The 13,006-nt window shown below is 42.5% G+C and overlaps 1 protein-coding gene across 1 annotated transcript; it reads left to right on the forward strand.

Moving 5' to 3' along the window:
* Positions 1-4,077: 4,077 nt before the first annotated feature.
* Positions 4,078-4,811, forward strand: LOC147424966 (uncharacterized). The gene is made up of 3 exons (XM_086500008.1): positions 4,078-4,467; positions 4,561-4,665; positions 4,767-4,811. Exons 1-3 carry the CDS (start codon positions 4,078-4,080, stop codon positions 4,809-4,811), a joined length of 540 nt encoding a protein of 179 aa, XP_086356134.1.
* The last annotated feature ends 8,195 nt before the right edge of the window (positions 4,812-13,006 follow it).

Raw genomic sequence — 13,006 nt, forward strand, 5'->3', positions numbered from 1 at the left:
GGAATGCGTTGAACAGAGGCATTCTAATGTGGACCATGCATGACTATCCTGGACTAACAGAATGCTCAGGTGATTTACACTCCTCACTCAAACACTGTAAATCTTGGTTTTTCTCAAGCTGATCTATTATCATGTGTATACATGCAGGGCTTCAAACAAGCGAATACAGAGCATGTGTCACATGTGGACCTAGACTGAATGCACGTAGGGCGCCCTCATTGAAGAAGCAAATCTACGAAGGTCATCAAGCATATCTTCCAGAGAATCATGTGTTACACGATGGCTTTTTGGGAAGAGAGCCACCGAGGATGTCTGCACAAGCATGGTTAGAGCAGAAGGAGATGTGTGATGACGGATTGCCCCCAGGGATGAAGAGACTATCTCTATGGTACGAGTTACCATACTGGACCCGACTCATGATCAATCACTTGCTTGATCCAATGCACATATTCAAGAATGTGGGTAATCTACTATGGGACCATCTGACCGGCAAGAAAGATACTTTGGGAGCCAGGGTTGACCTTAGAAATGTGGATCGTATGGAGAAATATTGGCCGCAAACAACGTCCAATGGATCGATAAAACTCCCTAAAGCACCATGGATTTTCACAGGAGCCCAAGAACGCAAAGTAAAAGAGACCATTCGATCTTTGCGGACCCCCACTGGCGTAATGCACTCGCTCCGAACGTGTTTTACTAAAGAAGGAAAGCTTACCAGTTTGAAGTCACATGACTGGCATAAAATGTGTCAGGTATGTTCATAGTGGAATATATCATAGTGGAAATTGTGTAACAAATTTGTGTGTGGACTTTAATATCATTGATGCACGTGTTTTGCAGTTTATTTTACTGGTTGCCATTGAGGGATGTTTGTCTCTTGACGTCCGTAGCACAACCTACAAAATTGCAAAGTTGGTGCAATGGATCTCACAAAAGGAGATCAACGTAGACTCCATACCATTCACCAAACTAAACGTTGCAGAGGTTGTGTGCATGTTTGAGAAACATTTTCCTACTACCATGCTAACCATTCAGGTGCATCTTCTTGTTCACATAGTTGATGAGGTGGAAATAGATGGCACAGTACATTCTAGATGGATGTTCTTTTTAGAACGTTTCATGAAAACGCTCAAGGAATATGTGCGTCAAAAGGCACGTCCGGAGGGTAGCATGGCAGAAGGTTGGCTGGTATCAAAGTCCCTAGTGTACATTGGAGAGTGGCTAGACGGATTTGATAAAGCCCGGGACACGCTATGGCAAACCATAGATGATGAGCGCATATCTAGGATTGTCATGTGCAATCTCGGTGTTGAGAAGAAGATGACGGAAGATCTAGAGGCTAAAATCAACCGATTTTGCATGCTTCACAATCCAGTGATGCAAAAGTGGATTTCACAATATGAGGATGCAAAGCAAGAGCGACAAAGGGCACGAATCGAGTGGAGACGGGGAAGACGACCATCGATGCACTATCCAACGGGTTTGGAGAGCCTACCAAAATTCATGAGATTAAGATGGTTGCACAACCAATTGAAAAGCGCACAATAGTACAGTGAAGAAGTGACTGAGGAAGATTGTGAGTACTCTCGGGGTTGCGCGACCAAGGTAAGTTTGCAATGTACGACTAGTGACTTTCTAGATGTTTGAACGGCCACTCATAATCTTTGTTCGTTGTAATATAAGTCATACACAATAGCATGGTGTAAAGGTCGACATTTTAGGGTGGAACGGATCGACAAAAAGCGTTTTACTCAAGATTGTGGAATCATGGCAAAATTTGAACATTCTAGTCGACGACGGTCCTCTGATGCAGATCCTGTGGTGGTGGAACTCACTTACTTCGGCAGGCTACAAGAGATTTTGAGGATCGATTATAGAGGATTTTTTATCGACTTGTTTGACGTGCAGTGGTTCAAGATAATCATGGAGGGTCGCAACGCTACTGTGCGTAGAGGAGAGTCTGGTTTTCTTGAGGTGGATTCAACTAAGAAATGGGCTGACCTAAGAGACACTTTCGTACTACCCGAGCATTGTGAACAAGTAAGTATGTAAATAGTTAACATCCCATTTTAGAATTTATGGGCTTGGAAGCTCTCATGTCAGTTATGTGGCTCTAGTAGGTGATATTTCATCCTACAAAGTTTTCATTAAACTGGTGGTACGTCATAGAGGTAGCCCCTCATAGTGCACGGATGTATGAAGGCTACCATGTGCCAATCACAGCGGCATCAATGGAGGAGATCGGAGAAGATGCTCAGTCAGAAGCCGCTGAGGTGGTGCCAAACGAGCATCAAGTTGCTACTCTCTATGGGGTGCATGCAGAGGATCTACAAAATGAAACGGAGGACATCTGTTTTAAACGGAGAGCTCTGTATAGATATAGGAAGTTATGCTGAGCTATGCGAGGATGAGAGAGAGACCTCTTAAAGCCATAAATATTGTATTTGAATAATTTTGCCCCGTTTTGTAAAACCTCTAGCTCTCTAAGTACCTTCCATGTTGTATAACGCTCTTTTGATTTTGCGCTCACATCCTGGGCAATCCATGGCCACATGCAGCTCCACCACTTGGTTTTTTGACTGCAAGATTTGATTGTGCGCTCTCTCTCTCTCTCTCTCTCTCTCTCTCTCTCTCTCTCTCTCTCTCTCTCTCTCTCTCTCTCTCTCTCTCTCTCTCTCTCTCTCTCTCTCTCTTTCGATTGAAAATTCTGAGTTATCGACTTGGCTCTTCCATCACTCAAGTTGAATAGAAGAAGAACGTGTTCTGTTGCTACTAGCCTTTGAACATTCCAAAGCTACAAGCACCTTCAAGTTCTACGTCAAAAAAGAAAGAGATGGTTGGGATTCTTGTAGGATTCTCCGTTTTGAACAATTTTGCTCTGTTTTATAATATTATTGTGTTCACGTGGCTTTTTGTCCATTTCGATTTATATGCATCATTGCGTCATTGTATTTAATGGTCTTTGCGTCCACTCCAAGTACGTTTTCTCTAGGTATGTTCTCACAAGCAAGGATGACAAGCATTGCACTCCGGGTACGATGGAGACTGAAGCTGTAATCACGAAGGGATGATCTGTCTCTGCTCATAGATGCAGCTCGTCTCACCGCTAGATCTAATTGATCGGGTGAAAGAGACGCTCAGAAGCACTACTACTACTTACTTAGCGTTTCTTTCACCCGATCAACTAGATTTAGTGGTGAACGAGACGCTAAGAAGCACTGCTAATGCTTCTTAGCGTCTCTCACCCGATCAACTAGATTTAGTGGTGGGGCAAGCAACATCTATGAGCAGATACGGACTTCCTTCGCGATTGCAGCTTCAGTCTCCATCGCACCCAGAACGCAGTGCTTTTACAAATTCACGCTTATTCAACGAAAACTCTCTACACTGGATTCCCTCCTCCTCTCTTTCTCTCTCTCTCTCTCTCTCTATCTATCTATATATATATATATCTACTTGTCCATGTTTTCTATTCATTCAATATTAAGTATAAATGTTCGTGTGTTTAATGCAGGTATGGATGATGAGGAGTTTCTTTCTTCTTTGTCACCACAGCAGAGATAGTGGTACGTGGAGCGTCTTCGCTGTGGCGCACCATCGCACGTTCCTACTCCAGTCGCATCTCCCTCTGTTTCGGAGCATTCAGCGTACTCCGAATCTTCGGTGTCGACGAGACAATCTTCACACTCGTCTAGGCACCGACGCTCTAGTGGTGGCGGTGGCGATTGTTGTGGGGATGCCACCGCCGATGCTTCGACACCGCCTCGTGTTCGACGAGGCTCTTTACCCTCCCCTTCTTTGCCCGCCCCGACACCAGGTTTTGCGCGACTGACGGCCATTCCTAGCGGCTACACACCACTAACTACTCCTCCAAAAGTCACTCTAGTGTACACTCCTCGCTTCGAGGCCCAGACTCCAGTGGAGACACCTGACATCCGTAACCCCGTCCACACGCCGCTAGAGACCCCTGTCGAGACACCCAGGTTCACGCGTCAGCGGCAAGAGGGCTTGCCTTAGTCCGCCGAATTCAGCGGCGGCATCATCTTGGATGATGAAGGCAAGAAGGTGATTTCGCACATGCGAGGCCTTTGCTCTCAGGTGTTTAGACACTACATACTAAACACCTGGAGTGAAGTACCGAGTGATTTAAAAGACAGAGTCATCAGCATGCTTCATGACGAGTTTCCCGTTCCAACATGGGATGAGCGCTTCAATGAAGACCTGATGAAGGTTCGAATGCACAAATACTGCAAGCACAAGCGTTTCGAAGTGCAAAAAGCAATCAAGCATGGGTGGAACAAACCAGATTTGCTGGCCAAAGAAGCTTGGAAGAATGCAAAAAAAGCAGCACGCGAGAATCCCGACAAGTGGAAGCAACAAAAGGAGGCAGCCAGCAGAGCGCGAGTAGAGGCAGGGAGCTCGCACCACTCGGGGAGCGGCGGGTGGGCATCATTTGAGGCCGATTTTGTAAGTGTTTTTGCATTGCTCTATATGTTTGATAGTTTAGGGTTTATGGGTTTTTAAATTCTAACATAATGGATTCTTTGTATATTTTGACAATGGTCGATGACACGACGTGATCCCACACCTTACGAGCGCGAGTACGCAGGCAGGAAGGGCTTAAACGCCCTGATGGACAATCTGAGTTCTCACGGCGGAAGCATGGTTAGTATTAGGGTTTACTCTTTTCTATTTGTTGTATTGTTTTATAAACGTCGCTATATGTTTATACTTACAGAAAGCTGTCTTATTGTTTTTTTTTGCAGAATCCAACAGTTACGCCGCTTGGACGCGATGAGATGTCGGATTAGACGATGTCAGTCTAGCCGTAGCTAGATAGCATTAGTTTCTTTTTGTCATAGATTATGTATCATGAGACGACTTTTATACGGTTTTGTGAAAACCATGTATATTTTTTCAATAATGACAATGGTGTTGTAACTATTACATTTGCAAAGTTTAACAATTAAGTGATTTTGCCTATGATGTGTACAATTGTCATTGATTTACTTTCATCAATTCACGCTTGTCAGTTTTGTATCTTTATTTTTCAAACAATACGTACTATGGATGATGGAGTTAATGGTTATATTGTCTTGTGGGTGACTATTTTGGGCCTATATCTACCTTTGCACTTTTTTTCAAACGTGAATCAATTAATGAAACATTCAATATGGTTGATGGGTGGCAGGGCATTCAATGCCCTGCCACCAAAATTGTTTCCTCTCGGGCGTCGCTATATAAGGCTCTGCAACGTCGCTATAGATGGCCTGTAGATGTCGCTATAATCGTCGCTATAGGCGTCACTATATAGCGACCTTTATAGCGACGCATATAGCGATTGTTATAGAGACGTTTAGAGCGACGTTCCCGTATCGACGTTGTTAGCGACAGTCTTAGCGACGTCGGGGATTATAAAAACCCAATGTATTTCCATCGCTAACAACGTCACAAGAGCACACAACCTCTTGTAGTGTTAAAGTTTGGATCCATAGCATACTCATCTATCATAGAGGATAGATCAGTGTGAGTAGCTATTGATACAACATTCACTCTTAGCCTTCATGAAAGTGCATCAGCCACTTGGATGTGCTTACTAGCTATGTGAGAAATATGAAAATTAAATTGTGATGGAGTGTTTTTCCACCTCATTTGCTTATCACTCAATGTAGTTTGTGTCAAAAAGAATTTAAGACTTTGATGGTCTGTGCGCAAAACAAATGGAGTCCTTATGAGATAATGCTTCCAAGTATCTAGGGCATGTAAAATAGCTAAATCTCTTTTTCATATATATTTTTATTTTCTTTTCTTGGTCATCTGGTCTCCTACTTTTGTATGCTATGGCATGCCCTTCTTGAAGAAAAATAGCTTTGAAAGGTTTGATAATAGTAGCATGGGTTGAGAGATAAGCTTTGCCTTTAAATTTTTAGTCAAATCATACAATGGGATTGCTATGAATGAGAAGTTTTCTATGCATCATCTATAGTATGCACACATTCCTATATAGTTTCTTAGTTCATGTAGATACGTTGGTATATGCCATTGTTTTATTACCTCCAACTTTGTGGGGTCCATTCCAATCCCTGCTTGAGAGATAAAATAACCTAAATACTGGATCTCTTTTAAGAAAAGTCACTTTTCTTTTTTTTAATGTAAAAATTATAGTCTCTCACAACTTGAAATATTACCTTAAGATGTTTCTTATGCTCCTCAATAGTCTTCAAGTAGATAACAATGTTGTCGAAGAAAACAAGGTCTTTGAAACTTTGATGAGTTCTAAAGAGCCTTTCGATCATTCAATTGAAGGTGTCCAACACATTGGTAAGTCCAAAAGGGAGTACCAAGAATTCATATAAGCCAAAAGTTGTTTGAAAGGCTGTCTTATGAATATCTTCAGGCACTATCCTTATATTATGATAGCCACATTTGAGATCTATTCTACTAAGGTAGGTAGATCCTTGTAGATTATCAAATAGCTTTTCTATTTTGGGAACACAAAATCTATTCTTTATGGTTATCTAATTAAGCGTTTGATAGTCCACACACATTTTAGAAGTACCATCTTTCTTTTGTACTAGTAAACCGAGTGAACAAAATGGAGATAAAAGTAGGCCTAACCATTCCTTTTTCCACAAACTTGTTCACTTGCCTCATACTCTCCTCTTGTTTAGCGAGTGAGACTTGAAAGGAGGCTTATTAGGAGGTGAGCTACTAAGTAGAAGTTGTATGGAATGATCATCTTGTCCCCTTTTGGGAGATAGCTCCTTGGGAAATTCATCCGTAAACACATCTTGAAACTCTTTTAGGAAACTAGAAAGTTCTAACTCCTCTTTAGTTTCATTTTTAGCTTCATTAGGAGAACATGCATCTTTCTTAAACTCCTTGACAAAAACCATGTAACAAGAAAGATATCTTTTCATTACTTTATCTAAAGTTTGAGTCTATACAAGAGGTATGGTGTTGTCCACACTTTTAACATCCAATGCAACATCCTTACCTCAATAAGAAAGGAAGACTTTTCTCTATGGAAACTTTATAGTGGTCACCATGTAATAAGCCATGGTACCCCTAGGATAACACCTTCATGATTTAGTAAAGAGATGATGACATCTTCGTTATCTCAGCATAGCTTTGCACTGTTGAAATTAGGGTTGCAGAGAAACACACACAACTTGGAGAAGACGAAGGAAGGTCAAGACACAATAGAGAGTGTGTTACTTAGTGTGAAATGGAAAGATACATAGCCCTAGAGTGATGGGTGTATATACAATGCACGGGGGGAAAAACCTCCTAAAGAGGAAAAAAATGCCCCGGCGGTCCTAGTGTGTTCACACACATCACTACCACATGTATATGGTAACAAATCCCCCCTGGAGTGATGCGGTGAATGAGAGCTGGCACATGAGTAAAGGGAAGTGCCATGCCCTGAGGACAGGATCAGTCCAGAAAGGGGAGTAAGCCCAAAGCTTTGCGGAAAGCTTCAAGCTTCTCACGAGACAATGCCTTTGTGAAAAGATCTGTAAGGTTGTCCTGTGTTGGCACATAAGCCAAGCTGATCTCTCCTGCTGAGAGCCTCTCCCTGACATAGTGGTAATGCACCTCAATGTGCTTTGTGCGAGCATAAAAAACTGGGTTCCTCGCAACTGCCAATGCGCTCTGACTGTCAGTGTAGATAGTGTTGGCAGTGTCCTGTCCAACACCCAAATCAGCCATAAGGCGTCTGAGCCATACACACTCAAGTGTAGCTGTGAAGACTGCCCTGTACTCAGCCTCACAACTCGAAGTTTTCATAGTAGGTTGCTTCTTGCTCAACCATGATATACATGAACTGCCAAGCATGAAACAAAAACCACTTGTGGACACTCGTGTGTCAAAACAACCAGCCCAATCTGAGTCCGAAAAAGCATGTAAGTCTGGCGCCAATGATCCCCCTTGGGATAAAACAAGCCAAGATGTAAAGTGCCACTAAGGTAGACAAAAATCCTCTTGACAGCCTGCCAATGCTTAGACCCTGGGCTATGCATAAATCTGCTGACCTGTGAGACTGCAAACTGAATATCCGGCCTCGTGTTGCATACATAAATGAGGCAGCCAACAACAGTTTGGTAACGAGTGACATCAGCAGGATCACCAGCATCATGTAGACTCAACTTCAAACCTATTTCCATGGGAGTGGCAATAGGTTTGCAATCGTGAAGTCCAAACTTACATAGCAATGTCTCTATGTAACTTTTCTGACACAAGGCAATACCACCATCACACTGCTTAAACTGTATACCCAATAATGATGCAACAGCCCCAAATCTTTCATCTTGAAAGTAGCATTCAAATCAGCCTTAAATTCATCAATATGTCTCTCATTTGGTCCAGTGATCAGCAAATCATCAACATAAAGAACCACAATAAGAAGTACATCACCCTCACGCTTTACATACAATGTGCTTTCTGTTGGACTATTACGAAAGCCTTGTTTGACCAAATGAGTGTCAGCTTTCTCATACCAAGCACGAGGAGATTGCTTCAACCCATACAAAGCCTTGATACATTGGCACACTTTGTCCTCTTGTCCTTTTATGAAAAAACCGCAAGGCTGCGTTACATAAACTTCCTCAAATATGTCACCATTCAAGAAAGCAGTAACAATGTCTGATTGATGTACATCCCAACCAAAATGAGCTGTCAATGCACATAGAAAACGCACAGTAGTCATACGACAAGTGGGAGCAAAAGTCTCTTCATAATCTATGTCTTTTTGCTGTGCATAACCCTTTGCAACAAGTCGAGCCTTATGGCGATCACACCATCCGGCTTCCGTTTCAACTTGTAAACCCACTTCGTACCAATGGCCTTTTTGCCAGGAGGCAAATCACATAAAGTCCATGTGTCATTCTCTATAAGTGCATCATATTCTGATTGCATGGCAGCCATCCAATTTTTTGAATTCTGTGCTTCATCAAAAGATAGAGGCTCCTCAACATCATGTAAACTAGACACAGCCAAAGCATAACAATCTGATGCATAAGATGCATGGTGAGAGCCTGAACGAGTACGACTAGACAAAGGTGCATCCAATTTACTGTCACGCAAAGTGTGCACCAGCCATTTTGGCATACCTCTAGCCTGCTCATTTTCAGCCCTTTCCTCATCAAGTACATCATGTACATCTGCATCAGTAATAGGCTGATCTAGAACATTTTCATAAACCCCCATAGGCTATACATTTGCCTCATTGGAACTTACATTCGTATTTCCACCACTGAAAAGAGGCGACAAAGTGTCATAAATATCCTGTGGGCTTACATTACTGTCTCTAGTACATGACAGCAAGGGCTGAACAGAATCTTCCACAAACACTACATCCTGAGAAACCAGAATAAGTTTTATTTGCGGATGATACAACCTGTAACCTTTGCTTTCAGCACTATAACCAACAAAAATACATTTGACAGCCTTATCATCCAATTTTCTTCGCTGCACTTGTGGCACCAAAGCATATGCCAAACAGCCAAAAACACACTTGTGCTCAATAGAAGTCTTTCTATCATGCAATGCTTCATATGGAGTAATAGCCTGCAAAGCTTAGTAGGACACCTGTTAAGTACATAAGTGGCACACATAATGGCCTCAAGCCAAAAAGAATGCGAAAAAGCTTGACTTTTGACCATACATCGTGCCATTTCCGTCAGTGACCTGTTTTTCCTCTCAGCAACACCATTTTGCTGAGGTGTATAAGGCACTATACATTGGTGTTTTATCCCACGACTAGCCAGAAATGCATTAAATTCATGAGACATATACTCACCCCCTCGATCGGAACGGAGGGTGCCCATAGTACATTTCGAGACATTTTCAGCCATAGCCAGAAATTGTTTGAAGCACATAAAAACTTCGGACTTTGCTTTAAGCGGAAATACCCATGCATGCCTGGAGTAATCATCAATGAAAGTCACAAAGTACAGGTAATTGCCCAAGGACGGAGTTTGCATGCGCCCACAAACATCACTATGCACAAGCTGCAACCTGCATGTGGCCCGAACTGAACCATCCTTTGCAAACTTAGAACAGTGCATCTTACCCAAAATACAGCCTTCACAAACATGTTTGACAGGTGCTTCAAGAGGCGGCAAAGAAGCAACCATATCAGATTTCTGCAAACGCAACAAACTGGCAAAATTCAGATGACCAAAACGTGCATGCCAAAGTTTTGCATCTGAAATAGCCCTTGAATCTGCATCAGCATTTGCAAAAAAATTTCCACACTTGTCATACAAAGTGAGCTTATACAGCCCACGGCACAAAAGCCCAGATGCAACAATTTCATCACCAAAAGTGAGATCATGAACTGTACATCTATCATCCACAAATTTGACGACAAGTCCAAGCCTAGCAAGTGCGGATACAGACAAGAGATTCTTCTTGATCCCAGGTACATAAAGTGCATCAACAAGTGTGAAGGAACTGCCATTAGCAGCAGTGAGCGCAATCTTTCGAACTCCTTGAATTGGATAAGAGGCGTTGTTGGCGCAAGTGACTGAATTCCCATGAGGGACTGACTCGAGAGAGGTAAACAATTCACGATGTGAGGTAATGTGCTTTGTAGCACCATTGTCAAAATACCACACATGTGAATCTGCAGCAATTGACAAGCATGCATCATGGACATCGGGATTGTTAGTGCACTCTGCGCTAAAAGCCCATTCTGCATCAACATCAATATTATAGTCTCCTTTCACAGAAGACTTAACAATGGCTGCATTTGTAGTGGAACCAACATTTGCAGTGGAACCACCCTCTTTCTTCTTAGCCTCTTTGGCCTTCAACTTAGGACACGACTTGATCAAGTGATCATTGGCTTTACAATAATGGCAACGCATCTTATTTTTGCCCTTATCACCAAAATTGCTAGACGAAGTGCTGCCAGCAGAAGCATTAGGAATAGAATTTTTGCCACTCGCAGCAGAACCATAAGAAGTGGCTGCATTATTGTTACCACCCTTTCTTTGAGAAGCAATAAAAGCCTGTTCAAATGCACACTGCCTAATCCTGTTTTTTCTGGAAAGTGACTCTTGCAACAGCAATGTGCATAATGCATCAAACTTGACAACTTCAGGATTTCCTTGGGTCATAAGTCTCCAAGTACTAGCAAAAGTCTGGTAGGAATTTGGTAAGGCATCAAGAACAGTCTGCACAAGGGAACTGTCTGAAATGACTTCACCTGCAGAAATAAGCTGCTCATTGATCTCCTTGACACTAGCAAGGAAAGTGTCCATATCATCTTCCTCATGGATAATCTTCGATTCCATCTCTTTACGCAGCAAAGCACTTTTAGCCTCATTGCGGCTTGCATAAAGACCTGCTAGAATATCCCAAGCCTGTTTTGCAGATTTTGCTGAACGGATGTGAGGAACAATGGTGCGCTTCACAGACAACGCAATCAATGCATGAGCCTGCGCATCCTTAACATCCCAACAAGCTTGTTCTGCCGTAGGCAAAACAACTCTAATAGGTGCAATCCTTGCAGCAAGACCTGCAACATCCTCAACATCGCCTACATCCTCAGAACCATGACGTACATCAATGCGCTGGACAATGTTCTAGACACCCTTTGACACAAGAACATGTTGCATCATATAAGCCCACATAGGGTAGTTGTCCCCATCCAAACTGTCCTCAGCAGCAAACATCTTGAACACATCTGTGTTGTTGTTGTCAGCCATGGTAAATGTTGTACCTGATGTGAAAACTGCCCGAAAATAGGAGAAACGGAGCGGGAACAACCTGTGCTATATAGCACAAACCGTAGAAGACTATAAGGCACCTGTTATGCAAAAAACGGCACTAACAAAAATTCTGCACAAAATGACGAAATAGCTTGTGTAGTACTAGTAGCCTGTAGTGGAAACGGAGGCCGAAATGAGCCCAAATCAAAATTCTGAGCAGACCAAGCTCTTCAAGCTTTCCCAAAAAAAAATTTGACCTGCGAACGCTCGCGAAAGCTCACTAAAATCAGAGAAAGTGAGCAGGCATGTGCTGGAGCAGCTGGCGACTAAGCCCGGGAGGACGTGACCTGCTGTGATACCAATTGTTGGAATTAGGGTTGCAGAGAAACACACACAGCTTGGGGAAGACGAAGGAAGCTCAAGGCACACAATAGAGAGTGTGTTACTTAGTGTGCAATGGAAAGATAGATAGCCCTAGAGTGATGGGCGTATATACAATGCACGGGGGGAAAAACCTCCTAAAGAGGGAAAAAATGCCCCGGCGGTCCTAGTGTGTTCACCCATCACTACCACATGTATATGGTAACATGCACATGGAGCCTTAACTTCCAAATCAATGGAGTGATTGAGACATCTTGCCCTTTGAAAGCTCCATCTACTTTTATCACATCTCCAATATCTCAAATTCATGAATTATTAGCTTGGTAGCTATCTCAACAAAAATAAATTTGTGGGTAGATCCAAGGTCAAAATATATAACAGCGTCATGCTCTCTTACTTTCCCCAAGCATAAGAGAGTGGTGCTCCTTTGCAATGGCCTTCCTCTTTTGATCTTCCACCATGGTGGCTCTAGGAGGTTCATTATGTTCACTTCTCAAAGCATCATACTCTCTTACTTTTCCTCAAGCATAAGAGAGTGGTGCTTCTTTACAATAGCCTTCGTTTTTTAGATCTTCCACCATGGTGGCTCTAGGAGGGTAATTATGTTCACTTCTCTTAGGACATGCCCGAAAACATGACCTTGCTCTCCACACTTGAAACATTGTTATCTTTATGATATGTTCAACCTCTTCAAGAGGAAGTTTATTTCTACCTTTGTAGCCCTTTTCTTTTGCCTTTCCTTTGTTGTTGTTAGCCTTGAGATATTTCTGTGTCACATTGTTCTTCCCCTTTGGCTCAATTGATTCATTGGATGGTCCCTTCTTGGTCCCTTGTTGGCAATGAATCCTAGAATTGACCATAGTATGACATTTTACCTTTGTAATAGTTTTAGGTCTTTGTGAGCT

Source organism: Adiantum capillus-veneris, chromosome 25 (assembly GCF_014529385.1).
Source record: "Adiantum capillus-veneris isolate H3 chromosome 25, ASM1452938v2, whole genome shotgun sequence".
NCBI lineage: Eukaryota > Viridiplantae > Streptophyta > Polypodiopsida > Polypodiales > Pteridaceae > Adiantum > Adiantum capillus-veneris.